The 24,539-nt window shown below is 34.6% G+C and overlaps 1 protein-coding gene across 2 annotated transcripts; it reads right to left on the reverse strand.

Annotated features, from left to right (window-relative positions):
- Positions 1-5,274: 5,274 nt before the first annotated feature.
- LOC122275594 (cationic amino acid transporter 2, vacuolar-like) lies at positions 5,275-20,878 on the reverse strand. 2 transcript variants are annotated; one of them, XM_043084708.1, is made up of 14 exons: positions 20,455-20,878; positions 19,707-19,908; positions 19,303-19,387; positions 17,655-17,795; positions 17,408-17,526; positions 17,150-17,246; positions 16,153-16,325; positions 15,941-16,007; positions 14,390-14,548; positions 13,344-13,614; positions 12,057-12,168; positions 10,968-11,080; positions 10,154-10,229; positions 5,275-5,706 (listed from the first exon to the last, which is right to left on the reverse strand). In XM_043084708.1, the coding sequence occupies exons 1-14, from the start codon at positions 20,612-20,614 to the stop codon at positions 5,550-5,552; spliced, it is 1,932 nt and encodes a 643-aa protein (XP_042940642.1). In that variant the 5' UTR covers positions 20,615-20,878; the 3' UTR covers positions 5,275-5,549. The 2 variants fall into 2 exon arrangements, with proteins under 2 accessions (XP_042940642.1, XP_042940641.1); XM_043084707.1 differs by having other exon boundaries at positions 12,057-12,171.
- Between the last annotated feature and the right edge of the window lie 3,661 nt (positions 20,879-24,539).

Genomic DNA, 24,539 nt, shown 5'->3' on the forward strand with positions numbered 1-24,539 from the left:
TTAAGAGTTTTCATACTTAAAAAGCATGCTAGTATAAACCATTTGAAAATATACTAGTAACTAACTACTCTTGCCAGGGAGAAGGATAAACGAGTTTGCCTAAAATGATAAACGAGTTTTCAGACTTAGAAAAAGACACAGTGACATCAAAATCTAAGAGCATGTAGGAAAGATACTAGTAAAGGCTATAAAGCAAAGCTAAATGACAAATAACACTTGCCATTTGAAACAGGGGCAGTGACCATGTTAAAAAGATGTTTTTCTTGTTCAACTACAATCAATGCATAGTGTTTTCAGGAAGGCAGGGATAGAAATAATATTTGAAATATGCAAGACAAAATAGAACAAGTAAATGAGTTTTTTCTAAAACGAATGCAAAGGCTAATAGGTAAGTATACAGATTTTCCTAAAAAGAATATGGTGGAGAAGGATAAATGAGTTTTTCATAAAAAGAAGGCAAAAGCTAACAGGTGTGCTGCAAGAGCAGCATAATCACTTAAATCCCAAAAAATAGTCTTTTTAATTTATACATTCTTCACATACCTGGAAAGGGAAAACCAATATGCTCATTCCATAAATAAATAAAATGACTCAATTTCCAATTAAACAACAAAATTAAATACAGATTTTAATGCTATTGCTTTTTGACAACCTTAATCTGCTACTTCTATGAGAACATTATGAGTGCTTTCTTTAGCTATGGTGGTATAGTTCTACGTGTAATGGGCATACCTGAAGATTAATATTTTCAAGTTTAATAGATGAGTCAGAATTGTTTATAGATGAGAAGACAAACTTACCATCTACGTAGTTTCAAATTAACACACAAACTCTGCATTTGTTCACACATCAAGTAGGAGAACTAACTGTACTTTACAAAAAGAAATAAGTAAACTCAAGGAAAGGAAATCATAGACCATATCAGAAGGCTTTCAAGCCATCAAAATAAAATGGATGAAAGAAAGCAAAACATACCTCTTCAATTACAAAGAATTTCAATTAGAAAAAATTCTTCACTCTGGGCACAAATATTGGCCACTGTGCCACTATTTAGGGTTAGGGTTTGAAATCACAAATCGCTAGAGAGAGAGAAGGGGAGGGAGAGCTCAGGGAGAGAGAAAAAAAAAGGAGGAAGAAGGTGAAATACGAAACTATGCGTTTCGTGTGGGCTCAAAATGGGGCAGTTTCAGTTCAATCAAACGCACCGTTTTACTTACTCCAAAACAGTGCGTTTGATGCCACGTTGGAAGCCGTCTTCACGGAAGCCCTTATTATGCCTGCAGTTAGACTTTTCGATTTTACTAACCCTTTGAAACCCTTAATTCTAGTAACATCAAATTATGATTAATCTAACATAATTAATTTCAAAACATACACATTCTTCATCAAAACACATTATATATCAAATTAAATCCATCAAACTAAACTTCTAACCTTAATTAACTCAAAGATTATTCTAACCATCAAATATACATCAATCAAGAACTTAAACAAAACTTGCTTATATTGCATATTTTCTAGCTTCAAGCATCTTCTCTTGCAACTAGAATTAGAATTACGACAAACTATTTGCGAGGTTCGGGCAAATCTACGACAAATGTTGTGGTTGGCCTTCTCTTTAATTCCTAAAATCTAGCTTTGTACTAGTCGGACCATACAAACTTCACATTCTTCTGAGGCAATATTGTCAGCGGCTCGGCCAACCTAAAAAAATATTTAATAAATCTTATAACGTCCCAATAGAAGGCCCAAACTACATAACTTATATTCCAAAAAAACTAGTTAATAATACAATTGAAACCCCATTGGAACATTATAAAGAGTAAAAATTTCTCTTTCTCAAGCAATATGGAATATCATACACCACATATCCTTATTCTTATCATATGGGATATTACAAATCTAATGTAATAACTAATAATATTAAGAAAACTCCTAATCTCCTTAACATTTTTTGGGCACTACCAGTTAACTATTGCCTCTATCTTACTCAGATCCACTGAAATTGCATGCTTAGAAATCAAATGCCTACAAAATTTCACTTATTCCAAGCGTCGCTCGAACTTTTACATACAACTTGTACTCTCCCAATTTATTTAGAACATGTCTTAAGTGATCTTCGTGTAACCCATGGTTTCTAGTGTAAATTAGGGTTTGAGTAGAAAAAAAATCAACATGCCACATTAGCATGAATAATATAATTCATGAAAAATTAAACTTGGAAGCCATACATCACATGCCCTTTTTTTTTTTTTTTCGTGTAGTGTAGGACTGCTGAGTAGAAACACTCTTAATTAATACGAAAAATGACCACTAAATTAAAAACAAAAACACATTAAAATAAAAAGAATTACATGACAACTTTTAAAAGTAAATTAAGATAGAATCTTAAAACAGAAGATTATTTTTTAATGGCGGCCCTTTACTCTCTGATCAACGTACTGTGTGGCAGGTTGGTCAAAGTGATCGCTCAACTTTTACCCTAGAGCTATAGACATTAGGTGTGTACAGAAAACCGACAAATCGACGTCCACCGACCGAAATCGACTGTCGAATGTCGGAACTGGCTGATACCAGTGAAGAATTGATTGGCGGTTGAGTGAAATACATAGGAACCGACGTTTGTCGATTCGGTTTCGGTTCTTCTGTGCTAAAAATCGCTGAACCGACCGACCAGTTCATATATATATACATATATGTATATATATATATTTTCTTTTTATACATATATAATATAAAAAGAATTATATTAGAACAGCGCCGTTTCAGAATGAATTAATAACCCCCCACCTCTCTTCTTCTTCTCCACGTAGTCTTCTTCCTCAGTTGCTCTCTGCAACTTTCTTCTTCTTCCATGGCAAACGACGGCACGACGTGGATGCCTTCTTCCTCAGTTCCTCCTCCTTCACAAACGATGCCGATGGTAAACCGAAGACTGCACCAACGCACGTCAAGACCAATATAATCGGTTTTCTCTCCCCAAACCCACGGTTTCGGTCGGTGGTGTTTGCTCATGGCAGACGTTGGTGGTGTCCCGGTTTTGTGTCGAAACCGACACCATACTTAACAATTACTTTTAAATATTTTAATTTTTTATTTTACTTAATAATTAAGAAAGTAATTAATACTAAAATTATATATTTTAAAATTTTTTTAATAATTAAAAATATTTAAAATTAATAATAATAAAAAATTCCCACATTTATGTTAGTGATGGGCGGGCGCTAGCACCTTCCAACATATATTATCATCATCTCTATTATTAGAGCACGTGTAAACATAATAGTGTTGATAATCTAACTATTTAATAAATGGAAAACGAACTAAACTAAAACCAACTAATAAAACTTAACAAACTAATCAAAACATGTAAAAAAAAAAATACGAGAATAGAGGAGCTACTGTCGGTACTTGGTGCACCCTCGGCCAATTGTAACATGACACCTAGTGATTTTAATTTTGTTTTATATTACACTTTACCACACAAGATTATACCCTTTTTAGAAACAGAAAATATACACAGCAGTCTCATACTTTTTCACACTATTGAAAAATATGAATTTACTATTTTATTCTCTTTTATTTTATACTTTAAAAATAATAGTGTGGTAGGTGTGAAGCTGCTACGTAGCATGACTCAAAAAATCTTAAACTAAAATATTAAGCCCAAGCCCTTAAAATTTCTAAAAGTTCTTAATTTTAAAACTACATCTAGCTAGCCACCACTCCGGCTGCTGCCGATGGTTGGAGTAATCACTCGTGGTTTGAGCAACGAACAAAAATACACCGGCGACGAGTTTATTCATTTTTGGCCATATCTGTAAGCAATGGCGGACCTACATGTAATAATTTTTAAAAATATATTCTAATATTTAATTATAATTATATAAATATAGAAAATGGCGCTAAAAAAAAATTATAATCTCCATATGTTCTATAAAATTTCAATATACCTAAAAATGTCTCCAATTTTTTTCCTATAATCTTAGAATTTTGTATAATTTCTATATATTATTTATTTTCATGAGTATGGTCTCACTAGAATTAAATCAAAACTAAGTTTAGGAGAAATAATAGTCTTATTAATATGGATTCTAAAATTTTTTATTATACAATATTAGGTTTTTTAATATAGAATCCAAAATAAAAATACAACAATCATTTAAAATTAATGATATATGAAAAATAGTTAAGAGATTTTATCCTCTAAATTTTATTAAGCAAGAAAAAACTTATTTAAGGTCTGTATTATAATATTATATGCTTGATGTAATATGAAAATATCTAGAGTTTACATAAAATTTAATAAACTAGCTTACATACTAGAATAAAAAATAACAAATTTAAGGTCTGTATTATAATATTATTTCATGAAATATTATCATAAAAAATCTGAAATATATATTAAATATTAAATATTAAATTTTAGGTTTTGCTTGACCACTGAGATTTCTCGGATAAGAATTTTGAGTTTTAAAATTAAATATTAAAATATTATTATTATTATTATTATTATTTTGAGATTTGAAAAAATTTAAAAAAAATTATTTATTATATTTTATATGAAAATTTAAAAAATTTATAATGATAACAAGAAGAATAATAAGAGTAATAATAAAGCAAACCTTTTTGTGATGTCCAGTGCTCTTTGGGAAACATAAAAAATTACTTCATGAAAAATAGAGCCCTTGCACTCAATATGTAGGGACAATGCTACAAGAACAGTTGGTGGCTCCCACTAGGCAAAACAATTTTTTTGTTTTTCAAATCATTTTTTAATACTTTTAAATACTTTCAAAAAATATAAAAATTTCTTAATCATTAAAGAAAAAAAAAAAAAAAAAAAAGGCCGACGATGGCAGTGAGCCACCAACGGCGGCTAAGCATTTTCCATATGTAGGGCACAGTAGTCTTGCTTAATACACAGAAATTTGCATTATGGTAAAAACAAAAGGCAGCCATTCTTGAATTTGTTACCATTTTTTTTATTGGTATCCCGTGTCTTGAACAATGTCTCAACTAATCTTAGACGTGCACAAGTCCTCGACAATGAGTTTTTCATAAGTACACCTTGGATAATTCAAAAAAATTTCCTAATCTAATACCCTTAGAGATTATTTGCACCCAAAGAGATTTGAACCTTAGATCTAGAAGAACAAAACCCAAACCTAAGATCTTTAACACTTGAGCCAACCCCTAGAGGTTACTTTAATTTGTTATCATATACTCAAGGGTACACTTAGATTCTTAATTATTTATTTATATACTTGGTAATTATTTATTTATATACTTGGTACTTGCTAGGATCTTCATTCATAAATTATTTACAATGTTTGAACAAGCCTCAAACCATCCGCCTATGACGTACCATATAATATTGTACAACAGACTCTTATTCTGAGTCCTTACCATTAGAATATTACAAACTAGGAACAGAGAACAAAATAGCCTCAAGACTTCCAAGGATAGAACCAAGAGATTCTTCCTTAAATCAAAGATTCATAAGGAACCCATGTGGGGGGCACAGAAGATATGGGTCCCTTTAGAGTTTAAACCAAAATGCTCGATGGGCTAGCATAGATCTCGTCGGCATCGGCTAACGTCACATAGATTGCATCCCGCAGCGAGCTGTGTGTTCGGCCATAAAATGAATAAACAAGCACTCCTATTACCAACCACAATGAAACACGAGCCCAGGTGGCAGCTCTGACAAATGAAATATCACGATCAATATGAGAAGGGAAAAAGAAACTTGCACATAAATAAGCTAAGAAATGATATAACCGGTTGAGAAAAGTGCTTGAAATCAAACCCAATAAACCAAACACGAAAATGGGGGTTCAATTACAAGATTACCAGCTACATGTGCAAACACAAACGAGCCTGTCATGCAGTAATTTGGCAGCTATGAAGATGATTATTTCATTGACAATCTGTTTTGGTTGATTCAAGTGTAATATGCATTTTTTTTTTTTTGGATCGGTTCAAGCCTAATATAAAGTATTGGACAAAACATTGAAGTTAAGACACTATATTTGGTAAGAAAGGGGATAAGAAAGGTAGATGTCAGAATATTTGCACTCATTCTAGGCTACTCCGCTACAGTTCATATCAAGAGTACTAATCAACATAGATGGCACTTTGGGGTTTTTCACTTATTTCATTAGAAAAAGACTTGCAAAGAGGAGATCATAGGTTGAGATCAATTAGACCAAGACAGCATTTGGTCCCTGGGAACTGCCCTCCAAATCTGAAAAAATAATTGTCTTTCTTAAACGTGGTTTGATTTTGCTACCAATAATATTTTTCTGATATATAATGTAAATTCATATTCAAGGTGCAACCCAAGCATAAAGGAAGTGTACAATAACATATTAACGAGAAACGCCCCACCATAGGGATGAAGAAAAAGAACACAATTCCGTGAAATCTAGAAACAGAATTCCAAAAAGCAACACCCAACTATAGGGATGAAGATGAACACCACTGTATGCCGTCACCCATACATAAAGAGAATTGAACAGAATCACTCTGAAGTCTAAGGCTGCAATCTTACAATCTTCATATGTCCAAACATTGTCATATACACTACATCAATTCGAATCTCTCAGTTGCTATGGCTACTAATTGGTTAATGCCAATAAGCCATCAAATCCACCACCTACCGGGCCACAAATACTCAATCCCAAAAGTACGAAATACAGATTACCTATATATCTGTAGCTACATTGCAGTGAAGCAAAGAAGATCAATACTTCCTCCATGCTGCTTAAACATACAACACCAGTCCATTATCAAGATAGAGAAGCGCACCATAGAAATACAGTGAGCTATCATATCTTCTAAATCCTAATAAACATGCTCATATGCCCCTTGACACCCCCAATTTCATTCTGTTGTCGAGGCATTCATTGGCAATAAGGAGAGTCTAAGATCTAATGCCTCTTGATTAAAGCATTTTGTCTCCCTGGGATAATATTGTCTAAAACTGTTTTCAGCTTATTTTTTGGGATAATGGCACTAAAGGTGGCATCAAGGCCCTTCTCAAACTTGTCTTGTGTATGAAACTTCTCGACCATGTTATTATTATTTTTTTTATATAAGTATCGGCCATGTTATTTCTATAGTGGGAAACTTCAGAAACTTTTAGCAAAATACGAAAAGTTTCAACTGAATCAGCCATCCAGTGGAAACTTTTCGTATTCTTATCTCCCTCTTTTAGAAAAAGACCTTTGCTTCCTGTCTCCAACTCACCACCTCCAAGAGATTATCCTCTCCAACTCAGTAGAGATTTCGGATGTCCTCAACCTCTCAATTTCAGTAGAAGTTCTATATTCCTTGACACATCAAGCCCCACCAGCTCCTCTATAAGTAGTTGTTTAGAGCTATCAATTTATTGGCCAAGATAAAACTAGGAGACCCTAGGAAATCATGACAACAACCACTGTCTTAACTTCTCTACAAATCTCTCAAATTCGAGCCACGTCCTAAAACATGAAATACTGTTTACTAGGGGACATCATCATCAAAATTGAGTAATAAAGGAAAGTGGTTCTAAAATAATCTAGGAAGTCTCCTTAGAGCAAGTCAAGGATTTGGGCTTCCGGATCATGTGAGAGAAGGAAACTACTGATTCTAGATCATGTCAGAGGCTCTTGGTTACCAGAATGAAAATTTCCTCCTGCAAGAGGTAGTCCACAAGGCCCTGTTTGAAAATAAAGTAAAACAACTCTGATCTTTCCTGGGAAAGTCGAGTGATGGTAGATCACTCACTAGAAAACGAATGATATAGAAATCACCCCAGTTACCCCACAATAAGTTCCACCACTTGATCAAGCCTACCAATTCATCCCAAAGTACTCATCTATCATGATCAAGGACCATAAACATCCTGGGGGCTCATTCACAGTTCTTATGAACATATTCAAAACTGCATGCTACTGTATTCTCCACTATCCTCAATTTTTTTCACCACCCTCCTATCCTAATGGGCAATATCCATCTGGAAGTTCCTCTCACACCCAAATAACAACAATTCAAACTTGGCAACTCCACAAGCTTCCTTGAAAAGCCCCATAAAGTATCTATTTTAGTCTCTTAAAGACATGAAATATCATCCTTCCTCTCCCCAAGTAAATTATTAACCCTCAACCGTTTGTCCATCCCATTCAGCCATCATACATTCAAAATAACATCTTATGTTTCATACACCAAAAGATAACTCCTTCCCTTTCTTCTACCTCCACTAGAGGTGCCCCCCCTTATTATCATAATTAATGGAACATATTGATTAATTCTCGTTTCCTCTATTCAAATATTTGGAAGTCAACATAGGGATTTTAATTGGAGTCTTTTGGTGGCAGCAAGCTTTGATGGTAATAAAAAAAAAGCCATAAATTCTTCCTCAAACCACTCAAAGGACAAATCCCGAAAGTTACAAAATCCTTCTACCTTCTGCAAAACTAACTCCAACAATTCCCATAAATGTGAAGCAACCTCCTCAATGACAGCAATGAGATGCAATTAAATGGTTCATAGTAGCTTGACTCCTAAGTAAAAAGAATCATATCCCCTTCTTTACCCTCACAATTGGGCAGCCCCACTCACTCTAACACAATCAGCTCAATATAACCCTCTTTACCACCTTCCCTGAGGCTATTCATAGCTAAGTACTCTCCAAAGGCCCTACATCTTTTACTGGCAAACCAGCTTGTGCCCATCGGCGTGGATTGATAAAGAAGCTTGAGCTCCGATGTCTGCAGGTGCATCCACACACAAATTCTGGCATCATAAGCTCTATTAGCTTGTCCTGAGATGGAAATGAGAGTGCTAATGGCTTAGGGGCTGGATTGCTCTGTACAAGCAAGAGTGCATTTAGATCTCTAGCACAGCCTGCCATGTCGATGTTGACAACTGAAGACAACAAAATTACACCCTTGATGAAGGACCAGAATCTACATCTAGGTTCACTATCAAGGCTGAGCATATGACCTGAACCTGGGTTTGATTCTTTGATTACCCACCCTTTTGGGAATGAGACCTGACAGCAAATTCCTTACCCTTTTCTTCTTTGGTAGGGGCCTTTACATTGAACCTGTTGCAAGAGATGTCTCTAGGTCGAAAGGAACTCATTATGGCTAGGCTGCCATGACCCATCTTATTGGAATCTGGTGGGATCAATTATTATTGAATTTTAAGACGATTTCTATAGAATGTTCCACCTCCAAATAAGCCAGCTGGCTTCTAATTGATACCAGAATGCTAAGGAAGCTCCTCTCACCAAATTCCTTCTCGCCCCCCCACCTTTTTTTATGCACCTCACAGGAGTCTTTGTAACAGTTTTCGCACCTGGAAATTATGAAATGCTCTTTCTAAATATCACTACATATAATTTCGCACAACTACCCAGATTGGCCATTGAGAACCCACCACCTTCGCATACAATGGGCTTCTAGACTTGAGAGCCCAATCTTAACTACATTGCCATATAAAACTCTTGCACAACCCATCAGCAAAAACCACTGAGGGGCTTATAAGAAGCATAGTTATGCTCCCATGGCCAACGAACCTTCAGAAAAAAGCTTCTACCTTTTAGAGCTTAATGCCAAAAGCTTCTCATCCCTACCCATCTCTTCCTTCTGGAATAACTAACATCCCTTTCAGGCCACCTCCCCCATACTCTACAAGAGCCAGAAAATGACCGAACAAGTTGGAGCAATGTTGCACAAGAAATGCTCTGTTTCCTCGTGGAGAAGCTTTTGTGTACTCCCTTTGCCCACCACCCAAGTCACGGCCTCCACTGGGGATATCGGCCACACAACACTTACCCTTCCCCAGAGACACTAAGCGGTGATCACCCCTGCTTCTTTCAGGGATATGAACGACTGTTTTCCCTTCCAACCCGAAAGGCCTTACCACAATAAAGATTCAGTTGATAAAGAATGAAAAATAAATGTGTAAAAGTGTAAAAAATACCATCGGCAGAAAGAAAGCTGACTACTAAAGAAAATTCTGACGAGATTCACCATAAATTCATAGCCATCAGAGACGGAGGGGAAGAAAATAAAACACATTTACAATATCAAACCAGCCAAAAGAGCTCTAGGTGGTGTAAATCAATTGTAAACAGCAAACAAGTTTACCAGCCACTCACCCGAGATTAACCAGTAAGTAGACATTGATAAGAATGCACATAATAGGTAGCAGCGGCACAAATGGGCAAATGAAACCTGAAGAGAGATCAGTATATATTATCTCATAAGTAGACCTGAAATAAAATAAATAGCCCATGTAGCAAGGTATTTCCATTGTATAGGCAACTTATGCATGCTCAACATTTAGTGCTACTTACTGAGTGACTTAACAAAGCTTAACACAGTGGTCCCACATATATGCTTGATGTTGGACCCCAGAATTTTTTTTTTTTTTGATACATTTTTTTTTTGGGGGGGGGGGGGGGGGTTGTTTTCGAAACCCAAGACCTCCAATTTGGAGGCTTGGGGGTTATGCCAATCAGGCCACAAGCCTTTGACGGACCCCCAGATTTGAAACACATACCTTACCAATAGATTGGTCAAGAGAATATCATGGGACACTTCAAAAAAATCAAAATCATCTTGATACTATGTTCTTCATCGGGTACAGATACGACCGGTAGCCTATACCCATTGTCATGTTGTGCAACCATGATATTCAACACATTCTTAAATGAGAAGTGCTACAGACACAAAGAAATTATACAAAAGTAAACCCACAAATTGGCGTGACTTTATGTAATCTGTTAGATCTACTTTATAATAAAAATAACTTTACAATCTGAGGTACGGCATCAAGTCAAGTCAATTTGTGGATTTATTTTTGTGTAATCACTTTGTGCCTAAAGTATTTCTCTTTTTAAATATCAAGACGTTCTTACAGACTTGACTTTGTCAAGTTTTCAGTTGTACAGGTTAAAATGGTGAACATACCTCCTGCATGCCCAAAGCTGTGCCTCGCATCATCCTGATCTATACAGGTCAGCACAACCAGGCCGGATAAGAGAAATGTACCACCAACTCCACACATTGTGAAACGAAGAGATCTGCAGATCAAATAAACGATGTTATAAAAAATTAAAAAATAAAAATAAAAAGTGAAACCACATACAAGATATAATCTGTTATGCTGTAGATGGGGGGTGGGGGTGAGGGCTGGTAAAAGAACTTCCGTTTTTTTATATGCAAAACAATAATTTATTTTCTTTTCTTTCTCCTTTCCTCCCTTTGCGTATGCGTGTTTGACTTAACTCCATTGACCTCTCTCTCCCTCATGCACATGCACACACAAACGCTAACAAATCTTGCATGAAAATTAATTAAAGCTAGTTGTGAACCAGCACAATGAGTGCAAAAAAATTATTAAGTTTTAGTTATATTCTCTGACTCAAGTTTTTTAAATGTGACCTTCCATTAGTAATTTTAATTCATTATATCATAGATTAAAGCAAACAAAATATTTTAGACTTCCTTATGATCATTTAACACAAGAATGGATGATGTGACTTAACGGGACGAAAGCTATTGCTCCAAAAAGTATATGAAAGAAGATAAACTATTAAAGATGAAAAAAGACACATGAACGGATTATATAGGTTATAGACTAACAATTGCAACTTATCATGGTTGAACAAGGTTATAACATGTATAACAAAGATAGTCTGTAACAAGACACATGAACAGATTGTATATATTATAATAGAACGTTCTTACAGACTAACTTTCAAAAAATTATATATGTTGTAGATTACAATTTTCTAATAACTGTAACCTTTGACCTAATAACTAATCATGATGTTAAAGCAAAAGATCTGGTACTCAAGTCCTATTCCTTTGTTTAAAAATTTCATATCTTTGGCCCACATATGGAGGAGTGTTGGAGCCTAATAACTTAAACTACTGGGACAAAAGCAATTTATCACCTTGAGAGAAACTAAACCATTTTTCTACTGATTTGATACATACATCAAGGACTTCTATTCTTCAAACTAATGTACTATGATATTCTGCAGCTATACCCACCTGGGTAGTCCCAAATTTGAAGCTGCATATGTAAGGAGTAAAACCCCAACACACGTGAACATGATGGTCCAACCTGCAATTTTCCTCCTGTTTTCCTCGTTCAGTAATACATCTGCTATGATAGAGGCAAAGTGAAGAAAATCAGCAATAAAACCATTCTAGATGACAGAAAGTAAGGTAACAACATAATGTAGATTGTATGATGTGTCCAGTAGTCAGGCTGAGCCAATACTTAAATATCAATAATTGATGAGGTTTCCAATTTTTTTAAATATGGATCAAGTCTATGAGCAATATAGATTGCATACTGTGTAAGATAGCTTGATGTTGACACATTGCGACATTTTGATATTGAAGGAAATTAGGTAATAGTCATTTTTGGCAAACCGGCAGTAATATAAATAACATGCTAGTAGAACCATATTTCTTTTAGGTCTTCTTTTTCTGATAGCTGTCTTTTCTTTCCTTTTCTCTCAATTTTGTCCTTAGCATTGTCAACATGATATTCGAGCAATAGATTCCTAATTTAAAAACACAAAAACAGAGCAAGAGATTTGTAGAACAAGACAAAAGGGAAAAAGAAGAAAACTTTGGGTTGAATGGTTGTTGGCATCGTCCAAAATGATGCTAATGTTGGCTTAAGAGAGGAAGCTTGTAGCTTGATAAAAGACACGTAGTCATGGAATCTCTGTGTGTGGCTGTTGATGGTCACAGCTTGGCATTTTTCAATTAAGTTTTTTTTTTTTTTTTCAGTTAAGGAAAAGTAAAAATGGAGTTGTCAAGATTTGACCATGCTTCTTGTTCAAACCCTAGTTTTCTTTGTTCTTTTGAAGTAATCCATGGTTTCAGGTCTATTCCATGACAAAGTCTTAAGTTTCCTATGGCAATGAAGAGCTTTGCAAAACATGTGTTTGGACTACAGATTTTGTTGGAAATTTTTAAAACTTTTGAGAACACTTTAAAATAGGTTTTATGGGGTTTGTGAAAGTGGTAGGACTCATCGATGTACATTTTTAGATCGACCTTTTTTTTAGATCTTTTTGGGGGTTGAATATATGGTGGACCCATTGAAAATAGTTCGGGGAAAAAAGTCTTTGAAAGGGCTTTTTTGAGTTTTGTGAAAGTTGTTTTGGGTTGAGATTTTTGTGTAAAGATGTTTGGATTGAGAGAAAATTTGGAGAAATTTTACAAAAACACTAGTTGCCAAACATCACCTTAATAAAAAAAAATGCAGTATGCATCTAACGAAGAGACTACTGAAGTAAGAAGTGAGCGCAGCTAACTTACAATTGCCTAAAAACAGATTTTTTGCAAGAGAATATTCAGCTGAAGCATCCTCTTTGCCAAGTAAAGGTTTAGTAGCATCTCCAGACTGGTCAACACTAACTTTAGGGTCTTCTCCATTTTTCTCCTGGCTAATCCTACCAGTTTGTGATGATGCTGAATTAATTAACCCCTGAAGAGACAAAGGCAACGGCACCTCGTCAGGTGGGACATATCTGAGTATCAATACAGATATCGCCACCATGGTGAATGCAAGAAGTGTACCCACACTGACCTGCAAATAAAAGACAGCTATCAGCGATGGCTCAATATGCATTGCTCATTCTTATCATGTTCTAGAATGCAAATATATATAATTTCCATTCCTCCACTAATTTTTGGCACAACTTAGGAGCCCAGCAAGTCCTGTTAACAGGGCCGCCTTAGGAATGGCTAAGGCGGAAGGCTACCCTGCCATTACCTTTTTACATCCCACAGCTTCGGCAGATGGCCATGGCTAGAGCGCTCGATCAGTGAGCTATTACGCAATCTTTCAAGGGTGACAGGCGGGAGCCTATCAAATTGATATGGTAGGGTGCAACTAATTAGAATCCTGATTGGGCCCAAAACAGATACCACAGAAAAGGGGATTTATACATGTACACACACAATCATACAAATAAGGGCCTTCCCAATTTTTACGCTAAAATTTGAGTCTAGTTTTAGAGAAATTATATTGGTCCCCCCTCCTCCCATCCTCCATATGTGTTCACCTATCTCTGGTTCCTCCAATCTTTAAAACCTGGGTCTGTCCCCCAATGAGAAATAATGAACTTCAACAAGACTATTGTCCACATTCCAGAGATGGTAAATAATACATGTAAACGTTGCATGCTTGTGATTAATAAATGGTTCCATCCAAATGCACTACGACCCGATTAAGTAAACCAAAATGTTGAATTACACAAGTTATTTAGACTTCCATCACCATTTAAGCACACTAGTAGAAGAGGTGATGAGCACCACTATATAAACACATTTGATCCTGGTAGCTGCAAAAGTTAACTCACCATCCCTGCGAGCTGAGAAACATCCATAAAGAATGCCAAGATAGCAGAGCCAATCCCAGTCACTATAGTGCCCTTCAGAGGAACTTGGGTACGCCTGTTAACATCTGAGAAAAATGGTGGCAGCAAACCATCTCTAGCCATAGCCATCAAAATTCGTGGCTGAGAAACAAAGAAAGATGAAGACATTTATATAAAATCTAGCCGAAGAAAATAGTAATCCTCATTGATGATGGCAGCAACAGAACATTGCCAGAAATATATACGAGATTTGTTTTTTATAAAAAGGTATAGGAGAAAAGTCAAAAGGTAAAAATTACAATGGCAGCTCTCCCTCATCTCAAGCCATTAATTAATCTATGAAGGTCTGCCTAAAGACTCTTGATGTTGTGACTTTAAAGAAATTCCAACAATGTTTCTTAAAAATTATAGCAATTTTTTACTCCAAAATGTTTCTTAACAATTATAGCAATTCAGAGACACCATACAAATGACGTATAGTAATGGAAAATTTATTTCTACTGTACATAAAAAAAAAAAGAAAAGGAAAGGAAAGAACAAAACAAAAACATGAATGGTTCGGCCAGGTTTGTGTAGTTGAACTCATAATCACAGCTAGAAATATATAAGAGAAATTTAGCGATCTTATTTCAACCTTAGGATGAATATCTGAACTAAATGAATCCTTCAGGGCTATATCATCCAAAGGAGGAGGTGAAAGAAAGAATCATCAGGTAATTTAGCCCCCTTTCTTGCTCTGGAGGAAAAAAAAAATGCTAAAACATTTTTGCACTCTTACAAGTAGAAGTTGAGATCATAGATTCAACACCTGTTGAGTACACTCGTAAATTACTAGTTTAGCAGAACAAAAAAGTGAAAAGAAAAACAACTATCAGTAACTTAACCCCAACCATAATTTGTCATTGCTCCACTTTGTGGTAACCGATTATTTCATTTAATGAGCATGCCTACCTATGAAAAAAAACATGAACGCACACCACCAATATTATATAATTATTTTCTAATCAGAATTTATTTTTTTATTAAAAAACACAACTTCTATGTGAAAATGAATATTTATGGAAAAGTACGTGACATGCACATCCTTTGTTGAGCATGCTATATTGCCTATTTGCCAATATGTGTTTCTGGCCCATATTCATACCCATGACCATTTATGTTATGCACTGTGATCAAAAGCAACTTTGTCTGCAAGTTTTTTATTAATCTTATTTGAGATCTCAAGTGTACAGAAAACATAAGGATAAAACTTATATTGAAGATTTCATTATTTATCCTGCAAAAGTTCTAGAAGTTAATTCCACATAAAACTCTAGATGAGTCGTTTGTAGATCATTTCCAAAAGTTCCAGAACAATTAACCTGTTATATGTATGTCAATCATATATACATGAACTCTAGATGAGTCGTCGGTAGATCATTTCCAAAATTTCCAGAACAATTAACCTGTGATATGTATGTCAATCATATATACATACAGTCAATGAACCTGTGATACCATATGTATGACACCAAGATGGTTCCAATTTTATACCTGAGGAAGAATGGAACCCAATAATGTTGAGCAAAGAGCAGTAATAGCTCCAATAGTTATGATGTAACTGTAATCACAAGCAAAAGAATGGTTTTGAAGGTACAAAATACAATTTACCACATACTTATCAAGATAAAAACATACATGTTACCCGCCAAAAATTTTATAAAGGATTGAATGCACCAAGCAATTTAAACAAATTATTCACTTACGCTGCCCATTGCATTCCATGGCTAGCAAATGCAGAGGATATGGGGGTGTCGGGATCCATTGCATAATAAGGTACTAAACCAACAATTATGACAGATACCATCATATACAATGCACAGCAAGCAAACAATGCAGCACCAATCCCAAGTGGCAAATCTCGTTGAGGATTCTTCACCTGTTGAGTCAGACGAGGTGGTAAACTTCAAAATCCCTTTATTAAATCCATATACAAATAAAAATTTTATAATAGCATAGACATATACAAATCAAGGGAGAATGTCACTGGCCAGCCCCTTTTAAAGGACTTTTAAGGAGCAAAGGAAAGCTGGTTCTGGCGTTCAAGTTTTATTTGGGATGTTTCACCGGATGACGAGCTCTCTTGGAACCTTGATTAGCCAGTCGTAGTTGAACCAAGTCTCATTTTGTTGTTTATCTAGGATAGGTTGCTGCTGGTTCAGTTTTAATAAGGTTTATCAAAGTAAGAATGATCTAGTAACTTTTAGATTTGCTGAAACGGACTCTAAGTGGGCCCATGAGTCTTATTTATGTTTTGGAACTATTTCTATTTTGTTTTAGCTGTTTCCTATTATTTAGTATAATTTTTCATCTTTTGTGTTTAGAAATCAGTCTTTCTACATTAAATTTTAGGAATAGCCTATACGGACTTACAAAAACTGTCAGAGATTAAGTTTAATCATACTCCAGCAGCTTTCTTTAAGTTTCAAGGGTGTGATTGCCCACGCTTTTTTTTTCTTTTCTCCTCTATTCATTGTTTAACACACCAATGGCTGTCAAATTTCTTCAAGATTTAATATTTTTTATGTGACGCCGCAATCCCTAATGCTTAAAAATTAAATGCCATCTGCAGAGCCTTCAATAATTTATCATTTAACCCAATATAGTTTGAACTTATACAGATCTTGCATCAATTTGATATCAGAGCAGCACTGTCCTGCATCACAAATCGCAACATATTATTAAAAGGGGAACCAACATTACCTCCTCAGCAGTGCTGGCAACTGAATCAAAACCTATATACGCAAAGAAGACTGTTGCAGAACCAGCAAGCATTCCATCAACACCAAAGGGAAAATACCTATATAATCAATATATAATCAATCAATTTTTATATTTTTTTTAGAGAGGAGAGGAGAGGAGAGGGGGGGGGGGGGGGGGGGGAAGAAGGAGAGATGAAGCCAACTTAGTTTTAGAAATCAATCATATCCCAGAAAATATACAACCAGGGACAGGAAGTACCCTGTTGGAACTTGATATCCAGTCCATCCAGACTTAAATCCCAAATAGCAACCAGCTATTATGACAAAAATCATGGCACATACATTTGCTGTAGTGACAATGACTTGCGCCCGTGTACTCTGCAAAATTTAAGTGCACAAACTAATGACACCAAATAAAATACTTTATAAATGAGAGGAAACCTTGTTTGGATCATTAAAAATACATAGAAAGATAGAAAAGAAGAAGAGCAAGATGCATAGTATACCTCCTTGATTCCAAAACACAGTAGCCCAGTAACAATAAATACAAGAATTGCTGCACATGGGTCGACAACAATATCAAGCCCAGGAATATGTTGACGTGCTATAAAGGCAGGCAAACTATCCCCACCTCCAAAAAGCAATGCCTACACAAAGAAAAGACAAAAGCATCATTCTATCCGTCATTTCATAGTGGTATACTTGATTGACCCAGTAGCCCATGTGAATAACCGACTTAGATGAGACCAGACTGTTGAGAAAAAAACACCTGCCAACTATCACTCTACTGCCCATTTAAAATAAGAAATCAATACAACATTATAACAAAGGGGTTTGGGGGGTCATTTACAGGTTTAATTAGGTGATTGATATGAAGTATTATAGTGCTTGGGGAGGTTGGAGCTCTAATGAGGTGAATGGGACTTATGGACTTGAATTATAGAAAAATATTAAAGGAGTTGGGGGAAGTTTTCACATGTCAGATACAAGGTGGGTGATGAGTCAAAGGAAAAAAAAAATATTTTTGATAAGTAAAAGATAATGAGTCAAAGGAAAATTTCTGACATGATATGTGGTGTGGAGGTCAACCTCTTAAGCCTTTTCAGATTATTCTGCATTACTGAGGCTAAGAATGCACTAGTGGCAAATCATTTGCAGCCTTCAAATGAATTTCCTTAGTGGAAGGTGGTGTTGCATGCGTAGAAGGGATGGAAAAACCATGGATAACCTCTTACTCCATCGTGAGGCAGATACACCAAGTAGCAAGCAATTTTTGGTCTCTTCAGGCTAGGAATGGGTTATGCCTAGATGGGGTGGCAGATTTATTGGCATGTCAGAAAGGAAGGTTTGAAAGTGATCGTTGTACTCTAGTGGAGATTGATTCCAATTTGTGTAATGTGGTGTATATGGTGGAAAGAAATAATCAAAACTTTGAAGATAGAACAAGGACAGCAGAGGTACACAAAACTATATCATCCAATACAATTCAGTGTTGGATGATTGCCCACTTCTGTTTCTCTAGCTTCATTTCCATAATTTTTTGATTCCTTTACATTCTCTACTTAAAGTGTATTTGACATATACTTGGATGGTGCTTTTTCGATCATTAACAAAATTAATCGCTTATAAAAAAAGTATTTCATTGGGAGATTTGCAAATGCTCAAGACCTTGGATTCTCAAGGCTTAAGACACAGAACTAAGCTAATGAGGAATATCTTCTATGTCTAATAATCTAGACTTAAAGATGAATATCATAATATAAATAAAGTTCACTTCATGCCTAATTACATTTATTTTCCACTGTAAACATGAATGGTATTGAAAGGAACATCAATGGAATTATTTACATGTCTTGTTTCACAATTCTTTGAGCAATTTTTATGGACATATTGCACATACTTGTTGGTTTCCTAGTGTATCAGAAATTTTCCCTACATATCTATAGGTATCAGTAGATCGATAGAGAAGCTGGTAGTTTTCACTTGGAGAACTAGCAAATTTAAATCATGAATTTGTGCAGAAAAATCTCGAATAAACAATCGAGAAAAACCTATACCAGCTTAGCAAGAAAATATAAAATAACCAAATGCTCTGAGCTAAATGGAAACAAACACAATTCAAATTAAAGTGGTAGAGAGAGAGAGTCACTGCACCAGATTTGGGGATATGCCACGAGCAACAGCTGCACCACCTATTGTATATTCCAGTATCAAGGCCCAACCAATCAACCAAGCAACACTGTGCACAATGACAGTACACAGTACTAAAATCATCAACAGGTGTAATTCAATGTTCTCAGGTTGATAACACTTATTTCTTTATTTATTCAATCACGTAATTAATCATGGGACCAAAAACTACAGATGTGCATTCCCAGAAAAGAATTTACTTAAAAGTAGATGTTTGAGACCCCAAAATTTTATCAAGGAAACTGGCAAAACATCCTATTACCATAAAATCAAGTACAAATTTTCATTGATTTTCATGAAAAGCAAGAAACGCTTCAAAATGATAACCACACATCACTCAAATGATTTAAGAAGATGCAACAAATTACCCTTCTCCAACACATATGTATGAATAGTGATAGGCACTCCCAGCAGATGGGCAACGACTAGCGAGCTCAGCATAGCAAAAGGCTGAAAGAGCAGCTGCTATTCCAGCTATTAGAAAGGAAATGGTAAGGGCAGGTCCAGTATGCTCTCTAGCAACCGTTCCCACAAGAATATAGACTCCAGCTCCAATTGTTGAGCCAACTCCTAATCATGTTGTATAATAATTCAAGAGTAAGCAATGAACAAAAAGGAAAAAGAAAAAATTAGGTAGACAAATTACAATCTAAAAAGTGGATTACAGCAGGAGTTCACAATCCTAGTTGGTAATTAAAATATATACATAATACACACAGAGGAACATAACAAGGAATTCAAATGCTCAAACGTTTACCAGTTGAAGAATAAATTAGAAAACAATAAACAAATCTGAGATTTAATTTGAAGATTGTATATATAGAAGACGTGGCTTAAGCAAGCTGCAATACCTATACTTCCAAAACCATAGCCATAAAACAGGAAACTACACTTCCAAGAAACTAGATTAAGGAATCCAAATAAACCTAACGTATAACAAAATTTATAACGTATCAAAAGCAATTGAAAGGATACAAGCACTAAAGTTCAAATCATGAATATGATATAAACGGATAGAAGAGCCAGAAAAATGTAAACAGAACTGAACAAATAAAGAAACGCAACAATCAGATAAAATAAGATTAAAAGAAGAAAAAAAAAATCCCAAAAAATTACCAATTGCAATCAGATGAGGAACAGACAACTCCTTGGCCAATTGTTGACCCCCTAACTTTACGCGGGCAGAATCCACCTGCTTCCTCCTAATCAAAGTCCTAACACAACCCCATGAGCCTCCCTTGCCAACACCTTCTTGTGAATCAACCAAGAAACCCATATCAGAATCACAAACCCTCTGATCTTGTTTTGTTCTCCTTCCTGATCCTAAAGAATTCTTACAAGCAAAGAAAATCTACGGTGAACCTGCCACGCATCCCCCGCAAAAGATCTTATTAGCTCCGGATTCCCTGATCTTTTCTAGACTGTAAAAGGGAAGCGGGCAGATTCTGTGAGGAAAATACGCTCTCGTTCCTCCCCTTCTGCTCTCAAGGTTTTGGATTTGGGTTTGAAAAGGAATGGTGGTTCCTTTCCTCCAGATGACATTTTAGATTATGTATAGAGATGCTGGCCACAATGGACCGACTGTCCGTGTGCTGCCCTGCTGCCCCCACGGGCAGAAGGGACCCACTCTGGCTCTACTAGGGCGTCAGGTTTCGTCGGTAAGCTCATAATTGTGGGGAATACGGAACGTGTCCCACTGTCTTATGTCTTCGTAGGTCCCTTCTCTTTGCATTTTTTACAAACATGTGATGTTTATGGCGCCAGGAAAGCCACCATAACTGGAATAATTACTAATTAATAGCTAATGCTGTTGTGACTTGGAATGAAATTCCCAGTCACGATAATTCATTCAAAGTTGGGGTATATACGTTACAGGAGCGTGGCAATGTTTTACGGGTACGATAGATATTTTTTAAAATTTTTTTCCATAGTTTAATGTTCTTAATTCAAACGTTCTTATCTTATAAAAAACAGTTTTACCGAACACCTTTGAAATTTCAATTGTTAAACACGTTTGTGGACCATGTTTAAAAGTATGAAATGATGATCACCTTATCTGACTCGAGGCATTTGAATTGAGAAACGTTCTCAATTCAACTCATTTTATTAATATAATATTTTTAAATTTTTATATAAAATATAATAAATAATTTAATTTTTTTAAATTCTAATTTAATTTTTTTTAATTTTAAAATAATAATAATTAAAAAATAATATTTTAATAATATTTTATTCAATTTTCAACTTTTATTTAAAACTGTCTCATCTCATTTTATTACCTAAATAACATCTAAATTTTTTTTTTTATAATTGTATTCTAAATGGAAGATAGTTATATAAAATTAAAATTGATTTTAAAAAAGTAGGCCAATTGTTATTTACGTCAGCTTGCAAATATAAATTTTCAAATCTCAATCTATAAAAGTGTGTGTTTTGATAATATTTTGACAATTTTTTATTAAAAAAGTATGGAGTGAGCTCGTAATGGTGAGGAATTTTGAGTCAGCTCCGTTATCTTATATTAAAAATTTTACTTATCATTGTTTATATCGTATATCTTTATTATTTTTTATCTCTCATTTAAATTCATATATATTGATGTATAAATATAAATATGTATATTTAAATAGAATAATAAAAATAACATATCACATATTAATATGTGACGTGAAAATAATAAATAGCATTTTTTTATCTTATGTCATTTGTGAGATCACTGTTACGCACTGTTTTTTAACATTTCCAAACATGCGATATTCATGGCAATTAAGGAGCCACGCAGTTAAAATGTAATTGAAAAACAGCATATGCAAGTTTAATGTGTGTAGACATTTTTATAAAAAGCGATTATTAGAAAAAGTGAAAATTCAACTTTTTTTTTCTTTTATATATATATATATATGGATTCCACATTTTATAAAAAGAATTTACACAAGAATTGCATGCCCTAAATTTTTATCAAGCATTATTTAATCAAATAATATATTTATTAATATTTTTTTATGTCAGAGAACCTCTCCAAACAGGACCTTTCGAATCCATCTCTGCATAGTAAACTCTAATCCTACGCACCACATCTTCATAAGTTTCCATATATATAACTGATTAAATCATTGGTTTTTCTTCAAAGTGTGTCATTTTTAATGATTGTTTGCACTTACGAAATGTTGAATCTTAGATCTTGAAAGGAATGATACTTCAAGACTAAGACTTTCACTACTTGAACCAACCCTTTGAAATTATATTTATTAATGTTATAGTGACTTTGAGTGAACATCGTGCGTAAATTTTCATTCAAAGTCACCATGGCACTAACTATTAATTAATACAATCTATTTTTCATGCCTCTTGATCTCACTACATTTATAAAATTCCATTAAAACCAATAAGAAGTTAAAGAGTCTACTGTCAAGAACACCATAATGATGCTTTTGAGATGGATTAAGGAACTTGTGGTTTGTGGGAATCATGGGTCTCAGAATATTACATTGTTGATAACAGGAGTTGGAGGAAAATAAATTAATTAGTGGCTATCAAAACTTCAAAGGCTGGAATGATTGCTGTTAAAGCTGGGGGTGGTGGAGGATGACGACGAATCCTTACAGGATTACTAAAGGTGTGGGGGGGGGGGGGGGGGGGGGGGGGATCATTAGTTTGTACTTTAGTTAGACGTATGATGTATCATTAATGTAACACATAAAACAAACATCTGCATGATGAGAGCCTTTAAGCCGACCTCCCTTCCAGGTTTGTGAGGGTGAAAAGATTGTCATTAACCAGCCACGTCATTATGCTATAATGATGACTATATTCATCTATATTTCTTTTCTTATGAGAAATATTTTAATCATAAAAAAAATTATAAAAATAAATTTATAAAATGATGTGAATTAATATAAAATATTAAATTATAAAGTAATTTTTATTGTTAAATATGTCTATGGTAAATTAATTTACTTTTATAAAATCATTTTGTAGCTATAATACTTTTATTTCCTAAATAATCTTGCTAACATTTCATTATGCATCTATTAATCCACCACATCATTTACTTAATCAATTTAATTCTTATGGCACGTTTGGTTGTTAGAATCATTATAGTGCAATTCAATTTTAAACTTTATTCAACATCTAAACATATTTAAATTTTCATTGAGTGTGTTTCATCTTGAAACATTGAGACCCACAACTCACAAAAGTTAAAACCATCGGTCCATACTTGAACTTTCTCTTTTCTTTCAAAATACAAAAAGTACAAAAAGACAAAAATATCTACTTCAATTTCTTTTATCCGTAGCAAACCCAGAGCCCGCTCAAGCGAGAGACAAATGTCTCGAGCGCTGGACGACTCAAAATTTTTTTTCTTTCGCATTACATGCATTTTTTTAACGGTAATTAAATAATATATAAATAAATAATAGAATAAAATGTGAGCATGATACTATTGTAATTTTATTAATAATTATTTTATTTTGTTTTTATAAATTTAAAATAAGAAATTTTTTTTTTCATAGCATTGGGAATATTTTGTTTTTATCTTATTGTAATTTTTTTACATGCAGTGAGGGAATTTACGTTTGATTTATGTTATTTATTAATTAAAAGATTTAATAAATTAATTATTCAATCATTACAACAAATTTGCAATCAAAATCTAGAGACAGTTGATGCTAGCAACCACTCATAAAAAAAATTGTGACTCATGATTGTCTTCACCGTCATTTGTGGTTGCAGATGCCGGAAGAGGCACATGTTCTCTGCTAGTCGAGGTAGAACCAAACGTAGAATTATACTCTACATACAAGTCTGATAATAACTATTTCACACTTGACACCAACTCTTCAGCTCGACTCTCATCATGAATTTTTTTCAAGTGGAAAGTAAGAAATCATAACTTACTACGTGGATCAATGACAACTACAATGAACAACAACAAGTTCATCCTATCCAGTGAACCTCAATACTTATCATATTTGAATATCATGCTTATAATCATGTTCATCAAACAACTATTGTCACTCTCACTCAGCCTAACCAACTTTTTTTAGAACATACAAATCTCTAAAAAATTGGTGTTTGCCATGACATGTACAAACCTAGAAAACCGACAAGTGACATCATAAAACATTTTAAAAAATTTCACAGAAACTACAATGTCTCCCACTCGTCAACTCTAGAAGGCCCAATGTTTTCATCCTTAA

The sequence above is a fragment of the Carya illinoinensis genome, chromosome 9 (assembly GCF_018687715.1).
Source record: "Carya illinoinensis cultivar Pawnee chromosome 9, C.illinoinensisPawnee_v1, whole genome shotgun sequence".
Taxonomy (NCBI): domain Eukaryota; kingdom Viridiplantae; phylum Streptophyta; class Magnoliopsida; order Fagales; family Juglandaceae; genus Carya; species Carya illinoinensis.